Source organism: Dendropsophus ebraccatus, chromosome 6 (assembly GCF_027789765.1).
Source record: "Dendropsophus ebraccatus isolate aDenEbr1 chromosome 6, aDenEbr1.pat, whole genome shotgun sequence".
In the NCBI taxonomy this organism is placed as follows: domain Eukaryota; kingdom Metazoa; phylum Chordata; class Amphibia; order Anura; family Hylidae; genus Dendropsophus; species Dendropsophus ebraccatus.
In genome coordinates this window covers 46,948,492-46,970,073 of record NC_091459.1, presented here as the reverse complement: position 1 = coordinate 46,970,073, position 21,582 = coordinate 46,948,492, and the positions used below count along the sequence as shown (strand labels likewise).

General features: G+C 41.7%; 1 protein-coding gene across 5 annotated transcripts in view; it reads right to left on the bottom strand.

The window, feature by feature from the left end:
- FAM184A (family with sequence similarity 184 member A) overlaps positions 1-14,295 on the bottom strand; it is a 207,400-nt gene extending 193,105 nt beyond the window's left edge. For 3 of the 5 annotated variants that reach the window (XM_069974905.1, XM_069974911.1, XM_069974906.1), the window contains exons 1-2: positions 14,176-14,290; positions 8,119-8,330 (exon numbers count right to left, since the gene is read on the bottom strand). In XM_069974905.1, the coding sequence (XP_069831006.1) occupies positions 8,119-8,298 (180 nt within the window). In that variant the 5' untranslated portion in view covers positions 8,299-8,330; positions 14,176-14,290. Of the gene's footprint in view, positions 1-8,118; positions 8,331-14,175 lie in introns of all 5 variants that reach the window. The other 2 variants (XM_069974902.1, XM_069974901.1) reach the window with 2 other exon arrangements.
- Between the last annotated feature and the right edge of the window lie 7,287 nt (positions 14,296-21,582).

Below are 21,582 nucleotides of genomic sequence, written 5' to 3'. Positions count from 1 at the left end.
GACTCACAGCTCCATTTATTCTCTATGAAGCCAGCGAGTACAGTACTCGGCTCTTTCCAGCAGCTCTATAGAAAATGAATGTAGCTGCAGATCACACACTAACCCGTGGCACAATTTATGACAAAGGAGGTGGGTCGTTGATAGAGTCGCTGCCCCCCCCCCCTACCCAACCCCCTGTGATCCTGTGGATGGGGGCAAGTATTTTTAAATTGGAAAACCCCTTTCAGGGTGCCTTCACACGTAACGGATTGCAGCGGATTTCTCACTGAGAGTTTTGCAGTGAGATCCATTGCGATCTAAGGTCCTGTCAGTTTTTATGTGAATACATACTTGCAGTGGATCTTTCAGACCACTGTTAGTATGTAAATCACCCGCCCCATTAACCCACACGCTGCCGGTACATACATTACCCATCCTCGCTCCGGCTTGCTGCACGGACTCCCGGCTTTCTGCTCTCCTGCTCAGCCAATCAGTGTGTTGCCCAGCTACAGCCACTGTTTGGCTAAGTGCAAGAGCAAGAAGCCGTTAGTCCGTGCAGCAAGCCGGAGCGAGGATAGGTAATGTATGTGCCAGCATCCGAATTTACCAGACATGAAGATCCTCCATGATCTTCAGTAACACTGGCCGTTCTGTGACCCGGCTGGATCACAGAATGGCCGGTGTTATACGTAGAGTTAACCCGGCCTCACTGAGGCCAGTGATTAGCAGGGTATACAAGCACATCATTGCTGCAGCCATATAGGTGAAGCTGAGAGGCGGTCTGGAGAAGCACTTCTTATAGTGAGTATTAAACAGATGAGTATCTTTTTTATTTTTTTTTTAAATTGTAGCTCAATTGTAAATACTGGCTTAAGTTTAAATAAGTTGGACAACTTTTTAAAAGCTTTAAAGGGGTTATCCAGCATTAGAGAAATATGCCCACTGTCTTCCAGAGACCTGTCTAGCAAAAAGTAACTAATATGATTTAAAGGAATAGTCTGTTTTAACACATGAAGGAAATATTAGTCACTAAAGTCCCACATTTAGGACCTTTAATTATAAGCCAAAGTGATGCAATGATCACCTGTCTCTTTTTAATGGCCATAATTCAATCCTTCTTCCCACTGTAACAGCGATGCAGGAAAATCGAACAGTTGCTGTTGGGTTCTTCAACAGTTTCTATCTGACTGCTGGGGGTTCCTTGTGAGGAGCCTATTTTTTGGTAATTCTTCCAAGAAAAAAAAACATTGTATAATACAGACCCCCTTCTATGTGTAATTATTACAAATATCTGAAGATGACCCAGTTATGTTGTGCTGCTGGGTCTGTTGTCATGCTACTACTGATTTGTGCACTGATGTACTTGTGACAAATGACTGAACAATAAATGCATTGCTTCCTCCTCGCAGTAGTTCTCATAAAAGATGGTAAAAATGTACTACAATCACTACATGTGAACTGCTTTATAATATCACCCTTACTAAGCACAATCTTATTTTACAGGGAGCTTTCTAAAAATGCAGAATAAAATGACACGACTAAATACCATGCCTTCTGCCAGTCTCATTATCTTTCTTTTCACTCTGTATATGGGGTCCTTTGTATCAGTGTGTAATTTCTGATTATCCCTGATGTGTCCGTGAGTAACCCGCTGCAGTGCACTGACACATTAAAGGAAGCAATAATCATGATTTGCTATGCATTTACAGGGCGCTCATATATGAACATACATACCATGGGAATGCACACACCAAATTACTAAATCATTATCTTCTTACCTACTACACGTTGGTCTGAACTGATTTAATTGAAACATTGGCCATTCACCCACTTATCAACAGCAAGGAAACAATATCCTTGTAATTATAGAAGAGCAAACAGTGTCAAAGCCGATCAGATCATCTGCTCCAAGATCTGCCTCAGTGCTCACTACAACATTCAACATTCAATTAACCGTATCAGTGCTTGTAGTCAGCACAAGCATACAAGAAATTACCTTTCAAATCTAAATGATCATGGTATTGGTCACCTAGACATGAAAAATTAGGAAATTTAAGAAAATTGCTGAATAGTTTCTGTCCCCATTGGTAATTTTCTCATCATCTTTATTTTAAGTTTGCATGGCTATTGTATATTGCATCTCGTTTATTGGTGGGGCGGGTTGTTTTTAGGTAAGTATAACATCTGTGCCTACGCAGGTTTCAGTCCTAGTCTCTATTCTTAATGTGTGGTGGTGGATGCACTGTTGACCGTGATTTTGTGCATGTAGTGTTCATTGTCTTGCATTGGTCTGAACACTGCTTTATTGCTTTTCTTGCTGTGTTAATTATATTCTACCACACCTGTCTGTTTCTCCTGCTGACCTTGTTCTGGGCTGCAGAGGCTTAAGTTAGTGGTGATTAACAGTTCCTTCACCACTCTTATCCCTTCCTCATAGCTTGTGAACTGTGTGTCTGGATGTCAGATGACTAGTCCAACCATGCCCTGGACTGGAACTCTGACATCACATAAGAATACCTCTGACCCTTCACTTAATGCTTGCTATAAGTCTAATTAGATTTGGTTGGTGTTTTACCTGTTTAGCTATTTTCATCTTCGGACCTCTGGCTTACCCTTCTCTGACTTCCCATTTTCCTGCTGACTTGGGTTACTGTATTTGCTATATCTGTTTTTGACCTATACCTGCCTTACCATTCCTTATTGCACTTATTTGTCTTGTTTTGTCCCTGTGTGCACTAGGGAATGACTTTCAACTAGTTGTCACTGACCGCCTAGGGTCAGGCCGGCAAGTAGGCAGGGACAGTTTTGGGGGCCTAGCTCTAGGGCTCACTGTTGTGTCTTCCCTGCCCGATTTATCTGGTCTTATGGTCCTGACAGTAGTATTTTGTGGATCAAAGAAATTTGTTTTCTACTTATCTTCAGGTAAATCATAGCGGTTGTATTCATGCATGTACTATGGAGGTATGGTATGGTAGCACACAAAGTTATGTGCAGTTCTGTATTATGAATATCCATGGGTCTCCGCCTGCTGCTGCCAAAATATAGAGCGATTCTTATCTATTTTCTTTTAATTCTTGCTTTACATAAAATACAGTACAATAATGGCATAGCATAATACAGCATTTATGATATTCATAGTGCCTTTAGCCCTTGTGTAATGAAATTATTTCTGTTTATTGAAACAAATTCACCTTTGAACATCCTTTTAAAGTTTATTTACAAATCTAATCTATTCATGAAGCTAAACCTAAATGTATAAATATATACTACATAAACTGATACTAAGGGGGCTATCTAAAAAAAAAAGACTTATCCCCTAAACATAGGACAGGGGATGACTGATTGGTGGGGGTATGACCACCAGGACTCCTGTTGAGTATAAGAAGGGAGGATAATTGTTCCCCAAAAAAAGGGAGTTGCAGAGCACATGTGCTGAAATGAGTGGCTGCGCATGCGTGTTAGGGGGGAAAGTGTCCACCACTCTCAGGATTGGATAGGGTCCCAGCAGTTGGACCGATCCTGTTGATGGGGATACCTTTGGATCTTGGCATTTACAGGCTTTGTAGCTGAAATCCTCTAGCATTCTGGGATATTCAGTTTCTGCACAGATCACACTCTCATTAGTTGCACTCTAGAAAGCATAGTCTTTACACCAAGCACCAAAGAACTGTACACTGTATCTAAGCTTCTGGGAATATGTCTGTTGACAAGCTTGTTGCCTGTTTCCAATACCAACCTAGGAATATAGGTTTCCAGATCTGTGAAGGCAATGCTATGTAGGAAGTCACCAACAGTGAATCGCTCGCCAAATTAGTGGGCTGGGGGTACAGCAGACCCTGCAGCAGATTTACTACAATTTTCCCAGATTACATTGAGGGTGCACAGGCAGCATCAGATGCACATGAATTTATGTAAAGCATGTGTCTGTGCACTGGTGGGTGTTTACTTAAAGGGGTTATACAGCATTAGAAAAATATGGCCACGTCCTTTCAGAGACAGCACCAGTCCTGTCTCCAGGACAGGTGGGGTTTGCAATTAAGCGCCATTCACTTCAATGAAACTGAATCGCAAAACCACATCCAAACTGGAGATAAGAGTGGTGCTGTCTCTGGAAGAAAGGGGCACAGGCATGTTTTTCTAATAACCCCTTTATGACCGGCTTGGGAGACGCTGGTCCAAGTACATCTCCCTTATCTCTACATTTTCTCACTTTATTAACTCCACCAATGGTTAATCACTTATGTCTATAATACATATATATATATATATATATATATATATATATACACTGAATATATATGTATAAGGCCTGAGTATGTTTTCTGATGCTGTTTGTAACAGACACCACATTGTGAATGACTGACACCACTCGATCTACTTACTGTCACAGAGAATCATAGTATTACCTGCAATACTACAAAAGTAAGGTGGAATGAATTCTAGGTGGCGCTAATGCTTCCTTGCCAGCCCTGATGTTATTATAGATCGAGGCTGTCAAGGATACCAGAACTTGTTATTTTACTGGCAGAGCTCTACTTTAAGAGAAATATGTCACCTGGTTAGACAATCCTATCGGGCAGCTAAAAAAGTGACATTTCATCTTTTTATGTATCACATCTTATATGATCTGCTTTTATCCCCTGCATCCTAAGTGCAGCAAACTAGACTTTGCCAGTGATACAGATGTTTAGTAGTCCTGGATATTAATGAGCAGCCATTCTGATGCCTGCCAAGTCCTGATTGACAACTTTCTGCCACTACTTTCTATAGGCAGACAGCCATCCATTAATGGAAGCTGGGGGCAGGGTGCCAGGGTGACGGTAGAGGAGATAGGCACCGATTTTAAAAGATATACGCGATACATGGATCCAATCAGGGTCTCTGTCACAAGGCTGCCATCAGACAGAACAGCATAAACCTAGTGACACATTCCCTTTGAAACACTGGTTGTATGTAGGCCAAATATATGAGAGTATGTCATTGCCCCTGTTCATTCACATAACTGGGAGTTAATAAGTGTTAATGCTCAGTACCCTTGATATATCTAGGTCATAGTGTCTGACAGGATGATGTCAGAATGAGAAACACACAGAAACAGCGCACTCTTCCAGTATAATGCTGAACCAGACGGTTTTTTATGTAACCACAAAATATTAGTCAAATGGCTGCCCATTATATTAAAGTCAATACTGATGAACTTGGCCTTCTCATATATATACATATATAGAATCTGTGTTTCCTCTCCTCTGCCAGCATAATTTGTGCATTTGAGTAAGAAACCCTTGAGCTGCGCTTGACGTACCACTGAGCCTGGATGGCACGACAGCTAAGATTTCCCTTCTGGCTAATATGCATTTATACATAAATGCAACCTTATCCAAGGTTTTCAGCTGCCTACCTCCCCAAGTTTCCGACAAATATAGTGGATATACCACAGCATTAAAAGTGCAATCTAATGCACAGTTTACATACTAGCAGATATATAAACCATGCTGCATAACCCCATGAAAAGAAACAGGAAAAAATGTGTTTATTATCTTATTATGATCAGCAGCAGCACACAAAGGGGCCATCTACATGTCTCCATTCTCCCACCGATAAGAGACAGGCAGGAACTGGCCCCCTGTGTATTCAGCATTCCAGAGAGGTAGCCAGGTGTAGAAGACTAAATCCACACAAGCACCTTCAACGGGAGGCTTTAGTTGCTATGAAAGTTACCATACAGTATGAGGCCATGTTCACACTACGTAAGTTCCATGATAATCATGGCCGTTGTAACAACAGCCTTGATTACTACGGAACTTACGTAGTGCTGCCTTCTAAGGAATCCCAGCTGGAGTGTGTACACATGGTATACACCCCGGCTAGGATCCCTAGCGGCGCCATAGGAAACTGACATGTCAGTTCTCTGCGGCCTCTATTCAATGAATAGCGTCCGCAGAAAACCCTGTCAGTTCACACAATGGAGCGTGCGTCTCCAGCCACATGCTCCGTTGTGTGCAGCGGCGAATTCGGATACGTATTCAGCGGCTGTGAAGATTATCTGCAGTACCGTCCGGGATGATCTTTTCTGACAACGGCCATTCCGTGACCTGGCCGGGTCAAGGAACTGCCGTTGTCATACAAAGTGGGAACATGGCCTATCATCTCTTCGATTATAAAGCAATACTTCTATATTCTATTAAATAGTACAGTGATATTCCAAAGCCTGTAAGAGGAAACCCAGTTTAAAGGAAAAGAAATTTTCACAACGGATAGAAATATATACAGTCTATCAAATATTATATATATTTCTCTTAACAAAAGGATTCAGAACTGAATGCCTGCATGCTACGCTGCCCATTGTGTCACCTGCCTTATATACAAGGTTCTGTCTGTAAAGATGGAGGAAATTCACTCAGCAGACAAGAAAAATGGGCCAAGCTCATTGTCAGTACATACTAAACATGAAAGTAAAGAATGCCAACTTTTCACTAGTTTGACTAGTTTATGGATCTAGACATGACATTTTTAAAGAGCAGATATGTAGGGTGGGCTACAGTCTGTGAATGGACTCAAGCCATGTGAAGTGGTCTACAGTCTTTGAATGTAATCATGCCATGTATGGTGGTCTACAGTGTTTAAATGCAATCAAGCCATGTAGGGTGGTCTACAGTCTGTGAATAAAATCAAGCTATATGGGGTGGTCTACAGTTTGTGAATGGAATCAAGACATCTACGATAGTCTACAGTCTGTGAATGGACTCAAGCCATACAGGGTGGTCTACAGTCTATGAATAGACTCAAGCCATGTGAAGTGGTCTACAGTCTGTGAATGGAATCAAGCCATGTAGGGTGGTCTACAGTCTTTGAATGGAATCAAGCAATGTAGGGTGGTCTACAGTCTTTGAATGGAATCAAGTCATGTAGGGTGGTCAACAGTCTGTGAATAAAATCAAGCCATATGGGGTGGTCTACGGCCTGTGAATGGAATCAAGCCATGTGGGGTGGTCTACAGTCTGCAAATGAAATCAAGACATCTACGATGGTCTACAGTCTGCGAATGGAATTCATATTATGGTCTACTATGAAAGCCTGGAATCTAAAAAGGTCCAGCGATGGATTCTCCAAAGAAGCTTAAATTCCTCCAAATACTCTGTTCTATTTTCAATAGATTCAGTTCACGATCAGTTCACACGCTGTGTGTCTTTTTGGCATATAACTGACCACCATACATTTAGCTCCAATTGTACTGTAAAGCAGTCTGCATTACAAATGAAACAGAAAGACAATATAATACACAGCCTGAAATACTTCTCTTCAACAGCAGTGTAAGGGTTTATCTGACAGATTTTTTTAAGCTAAAGCCAGAAACAGAGAATAAACAGAGAACAGGTCATAAAGGAAAGACAGAGATTTCTCCCCTTTCTAAATCCATTCCTGGCTTTGGCTTCAAAAATTTGTCAGATAAATCTCTGTTTGAACGCACCATTAGGCATTGGGCATAAAAATATATACGTTTGGCCATACGTTTAATATGACTCTTGATTGACTTTAGATAGGCCAATATGAAGCAATGAGTAGGCTGACGATTACTAAGGTATCACTTGCTGTCAATTCTGATGCAAGACTACCAGAGAAAAATAGTAAGTTATTGTTATAAGAATGGACAGCTAAATGCAGAAATATGACTGTGAAATACAAGCAGATATGTCCACAAAGAGATGTATTGATTGTCAATTCCTTTGTGAGTGATATTGGATGCTATCCGTAGATCTGTAGGGAAAATGAAATTTATGCTGGTACTGAGAAAATGTTATTCTAGTTTATGCAGTGACAAAATCTCATTTAATAAGTTATTTGTCAACATTATCACTCATATTACCAGATATTGTCACTGCGCACGGTATTACAACAAGTTCAAGTTCTCCAAAGTTAATATTCACATATAATAACTAGTATAAACAACCCACAGACTTAATTGGAAAGATTAAAAAAATAAAATTATAAATATATATATATATATATATATATATATTTATTTATTAAGAGCATAATTTGACATCAGCAGGCTGTTCAAGAATAGTATTACAAGCCAATGCTTTAAAGGCCAGTACCACTTTGCATTCCAGAACAATTAACCCCTTCTCTGCTTGTTACCTTAGTCAGCTGTGCAATCTTCTTGCTCATCTTAAGGTGCAGTTCTGCAGTATACTCCATACTCAGTCCAGCTTGATGAGCCATCACACCAGGAGATGAGGGCACAAACTTGGCAGTACTGGTAGAAGCCCCTCCACCATAGTAATGCTGTTGCTGATGCCAGCTCATCCCTGTCGCCATCTTCACGTCTTCAAATCCCTTTTACCTCCCCCCTACAAAACAGTTAGGGAGGGTGAGAAACTGATGATACTCCAGAGACAATAAAGACACAATGGTATATGAATAAGGAAAGAGCAATGTGCTGATGTGCAGCCTGAGGGTTGTGACTGTGCACAGTGACTGAGGCGAGCACTGCTGACTCCCCCTCCCACCTCCGTGTGTGAGGATAACACAGGCTCAGTGTGGATCAATGTCCAATGAATGAGCAGGAAAAAAGGGGGGATGTGCAAGAGCAAATTAAAATACAATTTAGCATTTTTGACACATACAGTACATAATATTCATAGACTTTGTGCAGACATATTTTCTAAAGTTAAAAACATGATATAAAGAAATCAAAAGAACAGAGCTAGAAATGTGTAAGAAAATGGGTTTCAGGTATGTATGTATATATAATAAACTTCACATGACTGGCAAAAAGTTATAACCTGAAATGATTTATTAACAGCCGTATGTCTTAATCCACAGGGCTTTTACATTACTGTTCATAAATCATGTGAAAAATTGTGGGAAAGTGCTGTAGAGAGCTTGTGATTTCCTAAGTGATCCGCGCATCACACAGGAGAGATCCCTGCTCAGGATTCCATCCTAAAATCCAGGAAAGACAGATGCTGCAAAGAGCAGCAAAAGCCAAAACATATGGCCTAGCCTGCCGACAAATAGGGCTTTATTCCTCCATATGCAGCATTCCTCCACTGTTTCTCTGGTACGAGCTGAACAATGTTGCTAAACACTAAGGACTTTTGCTATTGTTATATATATATATATATTTTTTTTTTTAGGGGAGATAACTTTTTCATATATATATAATATATCATTGTCAGATCATTTGCCAGCCTGTACTACTACCCAGTACTTGTTACTAGGCTCAAACCACACAATTGATAGTTGAAGGTTTTTATTTTGGAGGGTAAAATACATCTATATTATATGTGCACATGTCCCTGTGCACTGAAAATAAAAAAGTTGCATACTCACCTCCACTGCTCCCCTCCTGCTACCGTTCCAAGAAGGAGCGGATCAAAACAAATTGGAAGCTATGGTGGGGATGCATAAAGCCACATTATTATTTGGGTCAGTATGGTACATATATATATATATATATATATATATATATATATATATATAAAATCTTTGTACATTTGTACATGTCATATGTGCAGCCCCTTTTCTCTATATCTGGTGCAGTACTAAGGTCTGTCAATAGACGTATAAGGTTTACTTATTTTGTATATACATTCACTTAAGTGTGTATACAGCATCACAATCCATAGTAATTCATTTATCTAATTTATCAACCAGGTGCGTAAAGTATCATTACCCAGAGTCACTGACAGAACTGAATTTATTAATAATGTAATGTATTTTAGGACATCATCTGTGCTCCTCCATCCGTTATGACTTTAACTCGTTTCTCGTGTTTGTGTTTTGAAAAGGAACCAATTACCACAATTTTGAGTATTAGGGTATAAACCCACACACCGTATATGCAGCAGATATGCAACAAATACGCAGCAGATTTGTTGGTACAGATTTGATGCTGTGTTCAGTTATTTAGATCTAATCTGCTGCGATTTTGCTGCGAGTTTGCTGCGTATCGCAGCAGTAAATACGCTGCATATACGGTGTGTGGGTTTATACCCTTAAAGTAACTCTGTACCCACAATCTGACCCCCCAAACCACTTGTACTTTCAGATAGCTGCTTTTAATCCAAGATCTGTCCTGCGGTCCATTTGGCAGTTGATGCAGTTAATGTCATAAAAAACAACTTTTAAACTGGCAGCCCCATGCCCTTTGACCGTGGCTTACATTGTGTATGCATTAGGCTGGTACAACCTCTTTGTCCCTCCTCCCCGCCCTCCTCATCATTAGGAATGCTCCAGCCAGATTGCCTACTATTCATCAGCTGTGAGAGGACGGAACATGGGCTGGATCGTTAAGGCACCTGTGTAGTTTTCACTGCAGAGGAATAGGAAAAATGATGAGGAGGGTGAGAAGGAGGGACGGAGAGGTTGTGCCAGCCTAATGCATACACAAACTAAGCCACGACCTAAGGGTATGGGGCTGCCAGTTTAAAAGTTGTCTTTTATGACAATAACTGCATCACCTGCCGAACGGACCCCAGGACAGATCTTGGATTAAAAGCAGCTATCTGAAGATACAAGGGGTTTTGGGGGGTCAGATTGTAGGTACAGAGTCATTTTAACCTACACATACTCCCTGAGGCTGCGTTCACACTACGTATATTTCAGTCAGTATATTTCAGTCAGTATTGCAACCAAAACTAGGAGTGGATTAAAAACACAGAAAGGATCTGTTCACACAATGGTGAAATTGAGTGGATGGCGCCATATAACAGTAAATAACGGCCATTATTTCAATATAACAGCCGTTGTTCTAAAATAACAGCAAATATTTGCCATTAAATGACGGCCATCCACTCAATTTCAACATTGTGTGAACAGATCCTTTCTGTGTTTTTAATCCACTCCTGGTTTTGGTTGCAATACTGACTAAAATATACTGACTGAAATATACGTAGTGTTTCTATAATTTCCTGACCTAGTTTCAGAAACGGATACCCTTTAGGAAAAATCCTAAAGGGTGTTGATTCCCAACAGAATCCTATGGATCAGGAAATCTATCCAGATTTCCTGATAAGAAATCCAGATAGATGTTCCTGACATGTGAAGGAGGCCTTATTATTTCCGTGCCATATGCTAATTACTCTTAACTAGGCATCGGATGGTCTTTCCCTCAGAACTACAAATAGCGTCTAATAGCGTCACCTGCTTGAGAAAGGCTACAGTTGAGCCGAAACGTCGCGCGGGTGTGCATTAAACCCACTACTTTTTGGAAGTGCTGTCTCTATGTTCCCTCAGAACTAGTCACAGCTGGCGGGAACTAATCCATTCCATGAATGGCGTCAATGCCTTTCTGGACATGATTCACAGTAGAGAAGCCTGAAGTAGTACAGAGTCACAGAGGGGATGTCCTGTATCTTTCTCTGAGCTCCAGAGTTTTCACTGGCCCAGTGAAGATATTGGAGCTCAGATAAAGATACGGGACATCCCCTCTGTGACTCTGCGAGTAAGGGCCCTTTTGCACAGAAAGATTATCTGACAGATTATCTGCCAAAGATTTGAAGCCAAAGCCAGGACTGGATTTGAAAACAGGAGAAATCTCAGGCTTTCATGTGTGACCTGATCTCTGTTTCTAGTCTGTTCCTGGTTTTGGCTTCAAATCTTTGTCAGATAATCTGTCAGATAATCTTTCTGTGTAAAAGGGCCCTAACATGATTACAGATGATTCCATCCCATCAGCCATGATAAATTCTAATGCTGCATTTACACAGACAGATTTATCTGACAGATTTTGGAAGCCAAAGCCAGGAATGGATTTGAAAAGAGGATAGATCCCAGTCTTTCCTTTATGACCTGTTCCCTGTTTATAGTCTGTTCCTGGTTTGGGCTTCAAAGATCTGTCAGATAAATCTGTCTGTGTAAACGCACCGTAAGGGAAAGACCACACCTATGCCTAGTTAAGTGTAATTAGCATATGACATAAGAAATAATAAAAGTATGTTTTAGGGGATTAGCCGGCAATGTGAAATGCATGACATATATGTTAGGAGAGATTGTATTGAGCTTTATTAGTATTTGTAGGTTAATATGCAAAAATGTGGTTTCCTTTAATGGATCACATGTATTTATGAATTGAACAATTAATCAAATTGAATTATTATTGTGGCTAATTTATGCATGTTTTTATACTGCTGCCCTTGAGTCTTCCACTCCCATCTTCCTTCTTCCAATGATGTTTTGCGTGAGCAGGAACTGCCTGATGAGCCTATCGACAGGATAAGTGAGCGCGAAATGTCAGATGACCCAAGTAAGGACCAGTAGAGCTGACAGCAGCAGAGGTGCAGTGGAGGTGAGTAAAGGGGTTAACCCTTACAGTTGTTTTTAGAACAATTCTGTATCAATTACTGACTGATAAACAATTACTGTTTAATAATTTAGCATTATGCAGCTTCATACCCCCACAGATACCCTGTCCTTGTGGGCAGAGGAAGAGAGCTCTCGTCCATAGATGTATCCTATGGAGCAGCATGTGACTTACGTGTCACTCCATCTCATCCACAGCGCCATTGGATGCCAACTATGCACAGGAGGTTTGTTCTGCTGCACACAAGGACATATAATACAATTTGGACATACGATAAATTTACATGTGCAGTTCATTTTTTACATTGCGCATGGAATTTCACAAATCGGCCTCAGTGAGAGGCAAGCTTTACAATGTGTTGTAGGCTCAGTTTAGGGGCCTCCATTGCGTATTCTGTTCTGTATTGCCAAACGGAAGCAAACAGAGCCCACCTCTGTCCATGTCAGGAACCGTCCAGAGGAGGAAAGGTTTTGAGGTTTCCTATGAGGATTAGCTACTACTCTGGATGGTTCCTGTCATGAACAGAGGTGGCAGCAGCGAGCACTGTGTCAGACAAGAAAGAATCCACCACTTCTTGCAGGGCATACAGCAACTGATAGGTACTGGATTTTTAAATAGAAGTAATTTACAAATCTGTATAACTTTCTGACACCAGCTAAACTGAAAACTTTTTTTTTCTCCGGAGTACCCCATTAACAAAACACGTTGATAACAAACTCAACTCTGTTACACTAAAGCATCGAGAGTATCAGGGAGGGGTATGTTCATACTAAGTAATTTCAGGCAGACTCTGCATAGATTTCCATGCAGATTCTGCTTTAGGGTAGGTTCACACGTAATGGAATCGCAGTGGATTTAATCCGCTGCAATTAGCCTCCTGTCAGTTTCAATAGGATTACATACTCACAGTGCAATTGTCATCCTGCTGCGAGTATGTAAGCGGCAGCCCCCTTAACCCCCCGAGGCCCTGTACATACATTAATGGTCTGGCTTGTTCTGTGGCTCACAGTGTCCTGACATCCACTCAACCAATCAATGTGCCGGGCAACGTGCCACTGATGGGCAGAGCGGGACGTCCAGACGCCGGGAGCCACAGAAAAAGCCGGAGTCCAGCACGGGTTATGTATGGACCGGGCTGCGGGGGGTTAAGAGGGCTGCCGCTTACATACTCACATTGGGATGACAACTCTGCTGCGAGTGTGTTATCCTATTGAACTGACAGAAGGGACATCGCAGCGGATTTCGCTGTGAACTTGCAGTGTAAAATTCCGCTGTTACGTGTAAACCGAACCAGCCAAGCCCCATTGATTTCTATGGAAAATCTTTGACTATGTGCAATTCTGCTTTAAAGGTACGTTCACACTTACCAGATCCGCAGCAGATTTAATTTAAAAAACTGAACACAACATCAAATCTGCTGCAGATCTGCTGCGGATCCTGTAGGTGTGAACGCACCCTAACAAGGATTCTGTTTTTTGTACTTCAAAAACTGGGCAATCTGCTTTGACAAGGACGGGATGAAGATTTGTTGACAATTTCCTCATCAATTCATCTAGAAAATTGACCCTTCTGTTTACTCAGTGTGAACATATACTAATATATATATATTCAAATCCCAGTTAAAAGTACAGTAATTTGGTAATGCCATATAAACCCAATGACCAATACCTGCACCAGAATGCAGTTATAGGCATTCCCATGCAGATATAGCGTCCACATGACCAGAATAAAATATTCAGGTACTGACATACAAGCACATCATAAAAGATTGTGTATCCTGATGAAACACTGCAGAAACAGGCATATATAACTACTACTCATTATATACATACACATACATACTACAGGCTATATACTGCATCCAATATACCCAGCACACACTCACGTACATGGCACAGGATCTGATGTACCTGTCTATGTTAGTTGTTTCTTGTTACTAGGGGGCTTTGCTTAGGTTGCTAGGTAAACGGCAACCCCGCCCACTGACGCCATCGCGCTTGACGTGCGCATAGCTCCTCCCTCACAGCGCAGTGTGGTGCTGAGGGAGACGGCGCCTCGCTGTGGCGGGCAGAGCTGGGTGGTTGTAGTGGCGGAGTAGTGCGGGTGGTCCAGGGAGCCGGCGTGGAGGGCGTCTCCCGTCTCTGCAGCCGATGCATGTCGTGTATACTGAGGGCTGAGGAGGCTATGGGAAAGGGGAGGGTGGCGGAGCACATGAGAACCGAGGCTGCTGCGGTGATACAGGCCGGCGAGTGTTAGTGAGACGGGGATATACGGAAATAGGGAAAGCACGCTGTATATGTGGTGATCCCAGGCGTCATACTAATGGCTCGGGCCGCGCTCATGAGGCTGTACTGAGTCCATCCTGCTATAATAAGCCCTTATACCGTCAGGCCTCGTTCACACATGTATTGTGGTTTCTGCATGTAATGGAAACCATTTTGCCTTGCTGGGTCCATCACATAATGGATACTAGCGGTGCCCAACACTTCCCACTTATAATGGTGACAGCCATTGTTAGAGAACTAGCATTGCTGTGTGTGTATCCTCATATGAGACCTGGTGGCGGAGCGATTCTCATCTGTACTGGCAAAACACAACTATTCCATCGGTAACAGAATCCATGACCGTAGCCGGGAAAATAACCTAGTTCCCATACTGTGGCTGGCAATACATGGTGTCCGGGCGCCATCTGCTGATCAGGGGATGAAACAACACTGGGCTCACAATAAAGCCGCAACAGAGAAAATATTTTATAAACCAAAAAAGCACACGTGATACATAAAAAAAATTGGTAGGAAAGCGCACAACCAAACACACTAGTGAGGTTTCAACAGTATGTATAACTTAAGACTGAAATAGCACAAATCTATAGCATGAACATAAAATTGTGATTGAGCAGCTCAAAAAAAAGAAAAAAAAACAGATTCCATAAACATCAGTTCACATCGTCCAGCAGAGAAACCATATCGGGATTTATTCTATGACAAACATAGGGAGGTAGTAACATATCAGCTTCCGGACAGAAAGTTCAGAAGCCAAACGCTGCGTAATCTATTGGCGCTATACAAATAAATAATAAGCCATTGTGAGATACCAAAACTACAGTGTTCTGGTGTATCCAGAAAACAACACCATGGTAGCTTTAATATCACTGAGGGATTTCCCTGCATCTCCACCATCAATTCCTCTATATGCTGTCACCATTACTACTCTGTTAGGCTATATTTACATGTCCATTGTTTTGTCCGCAATTGTGGACAGAACGTAGAATCTATGGTATTCGATGACCCTGTTCACATGTCGGGGCCGCGATCCGTGCCTCAAAAAAAAACGACATGCTGTAATTTTGCAGTGCAGAGCGGTCACAGGCTGCACTATGTATGTGTGAATGTAGCCTTACAGTTAGAGCCTCAGTACATTTCCAGCATCTACTATACATGTTTTCTGGCTCATAAAAATTACGATTAAGCTCTAACGCTTATTTGCTGGATGCAGAAATAAAACACCATTCTAAATAGTCTTGATTACAAGTTTTCTACTATTTAGCAGAGTGCGACCTAGAAAGATGAGGTAAATCCAGTAGATTTTGTACTTCCTTTAGGGTCTGTTCACACTGAGCAAAAGTGGAGGAATTCCGCGCAGAGCCTCAGCTTGGCATCCCCCCAGCCTCAGTGTGTTAATGCGATGTCATGTGCACTACTGCCCTCCGCCCAAAGCATTGACATGTCAATGGCCACAAGATTAGTCAAGCTTTTTAAGGTCTCTGCAAACAAGTACCGATCTTGCTCATTTTCTGACGTAGATAGTCGTAAAGGCCATGTACAAGTTTAGAAAGAAAAAGTGGTCTCTCGTGGTAAAGGCTGTAGAATATACATGATTTGATAAAATCCCTATGATCTTTTATGAATGTTTTTATAAAATGCCTATGGTGAACATGTTTTCGACCATAATAGGTACATATATAACAACAAAACATTTGTAATTAAAGGGAACCAATCACACAGAGTATGCCCCTAATGATAAGGAAGCGTGCTGGTACATCACCCAGCACGCTTCCCAAACATGCCCCTGTACCCTCTGTGCATTCCTTGATAACACTGTAATCTTACTTTTCCGAAGTCCCGCGGTGTATGGTAATTAGTTCCAAGTAGTCATGGCGGGCTGAACTAGTCATGGTCCTGGGCGTAGCTTGGCAGGATCCTAGGCGGTTTTGAGCGCTGTAATCACGCCCAGAGGGGCGTGATTCAAAGACCTCCGCTTCGCTGACGTCCCCCAAGGCTTGCATTCCACATCGGCGTCGCTGCGACGTCTTTAGCACGCCGCGCATGCGCAGTACAGCGGGAGAAGACGCTGGCGTACTGTGCATGCACGGCAAGCTGAAGACGTTGCAGCGCCACCGACATGGATTGCAGGCCCTGGGACGTGGAACGCAAGCTCTGGGTGACGTCAGCGAAGCGGAGGTCTTTGAATCACGCCCCTCTGGGCGTGATTACAGTGCTCGAAACCGCCCAGGACTCTGCCAAGCTACGCCCAGGACCATGACTAGTTTAGCCCACCGTGACTACTTTAAGCTAATTACCATACACCGCGGGACTTCGGAAAAGTAAGATTACGATGTTATCAAGGAATGCACAGAGGGTACAGGGGCATGATTAGGTAGCGTGCTGGGTGATGTACCAGCACGCTTCCTTATCATTAGGGGCATATTCTGCGTGATTGGTTCCCTTTAATGTTCCAAACTGCTGACTTTGTTAGATAGCTGTTAGGTCAAAGAGACACATAGTACCTTCATATATCTAACTGTGCTTTCGGAATGTAGAGAAATGCTTTTATTCTCTGGTACAAACAAGCTCCTGTATAGCTGGAAGCTGGGTCCTAAGCAGGTTTAGGAATGGTAGGGGGAAGTCATGAGACAGATTGCCAGTCAGCTTCTCGTAGTGTGCTTATTAAATTGCACATTTTCACACTTTTTCTGGCCTGTAAAGTTCATAATAGTGTACTACAGAAATTCTAAAACTGTGTCTTCCCTGTATAATTGCCCAACAGTGCCATTACCATTCCGTGGAACAGCTGGTTACTGCTTAAGGCTATGTTCACACTACGTATATGTCCGGCCGGATGCGTACGAACCGCGAACATACGCCCGTAGTACTTAGTTCCCCAGCTTGTTTCAAAGCGATCTGGAACAGGTCATTTACTTGGAAATCTTCGCCCAGCCCAATAAAACACACAGAACCTTTTTAATATAAAAATCAAGTTAGATTTGGCTGAAGTAAGTATTCCGTACGGGGCCGCATTGGAATCAACAGCCGTGAGTCGGAACATTTCCGTCCTCAAATAATGGTCTTGATCATTTTTCACGGCGCCGCATACGATCCGGCCGTAAGCTCATACGTAGTGTGCATTGTGCGGCCGTATATCGTATACTTTCCAGGGTACGCATCAACTTCAAAACTACGGGCGTATATTCGTGGTTCACACTACGGCCGGAAATATACGTAGTGTGAACATAGCCTCATTCAGGAAACTCAGCTTTATTTTTTTTTAGTTCAGCTAACTGAATGAAAAAATAAAAACATGCTTAGAAACTTAGAATTAGTAAAATTGGAGGGTTGGCAATCATACAATTATGTACAGTAAGTAACAAACACAACTGGTGCTTGAAAAGGACACCTGAGTAATTGTGATAAAAGAAGAGCAGTCTTTGCGGCACTCACCAGAATTCACCTTTATTGTAAACAACGCATACAGGATAAACAAGGAGCGCTCCTTCTCCGGCCAACGTCCGTTTCACGCCCTCTGGCGCTTTGTCAAGGCATGACGGGAAGGAGGCGTTCCTTCTGCTATATACACCAACACCATGTGATAAGTTTACATAAAAAACAATTTAAAGAATATCATACCAAATCTAGAGAAACACACTGTAATCGTTTCTGTCATTTAGTCCAAGATTGCCCGTTGCTTCTGTTTCAATAATGCAACGTGCTTCCAACTGTAACAGTTTTCTATGGATGTCTCCTCCTCCCTCCGGTTTAACCCTTAGTATCCCTGCAAATTTCAAAAGACTTTTATTAGATGCATGAAATTCTTTCATATGGGCTTTTAATCTAGGGCATCCTTTTAATAGAGAGTGCATGTGTTCTTTAATCATTATCTGAAGTTTGCGAATAGTTTTGCTAATGTAGTAATAACCGCATGGACAAAACATTACGTATACAACCTATTTAGTTTGGCAGGTGATCAGGTCACGGACAATATAATAAATCCCTCATATCTTCAAGTATGCTTTATCGATCATCTGATTACATATATTGCAATTTCTACATCTAAAATTTCCCTGCGGTACCGCTCTGTTTAGCCATGTACCTAGTTCTAGTTTTTCTCTATCTGATCCTCTTACAATATCATCCCTCAAATTTCTTGTTCTACGGAATGAAACTATCGGTGGTAAGCTGGCCCTATCCTTGAGGTGTTCGTCATTTCTCAGAAGATACTAATTACGATGTATCACTTTTTTAATCTGTTCCGACATAGGACTATATTCAAAGGAAAAAATAAATCTCTCCTTTTTACTTTCTCTCCTTTTCTGAAAAATCAATGCCTTTTCTGTCTTTTTTCACAACTTTTTTTTAAAAGCCTTCGCCATTACAGTCTTGGGATAGTTCTTTTCTCTTAATCTCTCCATTAATTCCATTGCTTGAAGGGAAAAAGTATCGTATTCACTATTAATTCTAAGTAAACGAAAGAATTGTACATAGGGAAAAAAACTTTTTACGTATTGTGGGTGAAAGCTATTGTAATGTAGTAAAGAGTTGGTCGCTATGTCTTTTCGATAACCCTTTTTATGTAATTTATTATGTATGTATACAGTAACATCTAAAAAATTTATAGTCTCCCCCCCTCCCAAACTCAGATGTAAATTGCATATTAAGGGGGTTAGTATTCAGATATTCTGTAAAACGTATAAAATCTTTCTTGGTACCTTCCCATACAATTAGGGTATCGTCCAGATATCTACCCCAATATTTAATATTCCTAATGAAGGGGTTATTAATGGAATATATAAAATCCTCTTCCCATAAGACTAGAAATAAATTAGCTAACGTGGGGGCTACAGGAGTCTCCATCACCACTCCTGTAAATTGAACAAACCATTTGTCATTGAAGGTAAATGCATTGTTTTTTAAAATAAATTCAATAGCCTGACATGCAAAGTCGATACAATTAGAATCTTTATCTGATCGAGATAATATTCTCTTTATGGATACAATACAATCCTCATGTCTAATTCTCAAATACAGATTTACCACATCAATGGATGCAAGAAAGACATTATTCATAATATTAAGGGAGTCTAATTCTTGGAGTAACATTTTAGTGTCCCTAATATACGAAGGTACTCGGGACAACAGGGGGCGGAGTAACCAGTCCTTATATTGAGAAAGATTTTCCGATACAATGTCCCTCCCCGCCACAATTGGGTGACCCGGAGGACCCACCAAGGTTTTATGAACCTTGGGGAGAAAATACCAATACGGGTTGCTGGGGTTACACCTGAGTAATTGACAACCGTCACAGAAAGACACAAGCCCACTGGCCTCCTATTGCCCCCTACTAGATATTAAGACATAATGTATATTTATAAAGAGTAGAGCATTGTGGACAACACCAGATAGGTGAATTATAAATACACCAAAAATGCATCAGCACTAATGGTGCGTTTACACCATTGTTTGAATTTTCACAATAACAATCGCATTTGAGCGATAACCGGCTCGTGTAAACACAGCGAACGATCAAGCGACGAGGGAGAAATCGTTCATTGTAATCTTTCAACATGTTCTCAATTCGTTGTTGGTTGTTCGCTTAAAATTCGCAGATCGCTTCGTGTAAACGGTCTTTCAACGATTCACCCTATGGGCTTAAGCAATCTTAAAAACTATGTTTTTTATTCCTTAATTTCTTTTAAATTACTGCAGTTGCCCATCAGCTTACAGTGGCTTCAGAATACAATATTTTCAACATACAATGGTCCTTTCTAGACCATCATAACCTGAGACTAGACTCAACATGCAATGCTACAGACAGGCAGGATCTGCAGCACATGTGAATAGCTAGATGATTGACCAATAAAGAGGCCATTTTCCAATGGTATTTCCTCTCTACAGTACATGCCCTGTACTGTTCTTGACCTGTGACCAGGATGAGTTGCTCCTTTGGACACCAGACGGCTCCTTTTATTTTTCTAGGACCCTGTGTTATATGGATGAAAAATCTCCAATCTTCTACAAAGAAAGTGATTTCAAGTTTCCAGTAACTTTCTGATTGTTGTATGCAATGTCTTGCTTTACCCACATTAGTTATCTGCTTGTTTTTCTTTAAATGTTTTTTTTTCTTATTTTAGGCTTCAGAACCAATTACTAGTTTTTCATAAGATATTTTGGTCTCAAGATACCATATATTCAACATACAGTGGTTGTCTTGGAACCAATCAATATTGTAACTTAAGGGAACACTGTATAACATCATAAATACTTGTCCGCTACCTTTTTTAATAATTGTGAGGAACCATTTAGTGGGCCCTGGTTGGCAATTGCACGTTACATGCTTGATGAGTTTAAAAGTCCAAACTTGACTTTATTTAGTTCAAAGTAACAGTTCAGAGGTGATATGTAGTCCTTTTCTAGCAGTGTCAAAAACGCTGTAAGGGTATATTCACACGGGCGGGCTCGCAGCGAGATTCTCGCTGCGAGCCCGGCAGGTCCTGTCAGTTCCCATAAACTACATACTTGCTGCGGTCTAAACGACCGCAGCGAGTATGTAATTATACCGCCCTTAACCCCTTCTGCCCCCGCCGGCTCCCCCGCTGTAAGCAGCATACATTACCTGTCCTCGCTGCACGGGTCCGGCGTCCTGCTCTCCCGTCCGGCCAATTAGTGTGTTGCCCAGCCGCAGCCACTGATTGGCCGGGCGGGAGAGCAGGACGCCGGACCCGTGCAGCAAGGACAGGTAATGTATGCTGCTTACAGCGGGGGAGCCGGCGGGAGTAGAAGGGGTTAAGCGCGGTATAATTACATACTCGCTGCGGTCGTTTAGACTGCAGCAAGTATGTAGTTTATGAGAACTGACAGGACCTGCCGGGCTCGCAGCGAGAATCTCGCTGCGAGCCCGCCCGTGTGAATATACCCTCATACGATAAAAGACCTTCATGTTTGAGCTTTAACATTATAAAGATTCCTTACCTATGTATAAATGATAAGGTGAATTTTACCTTTTTATCCACCTTATTCCCAAGT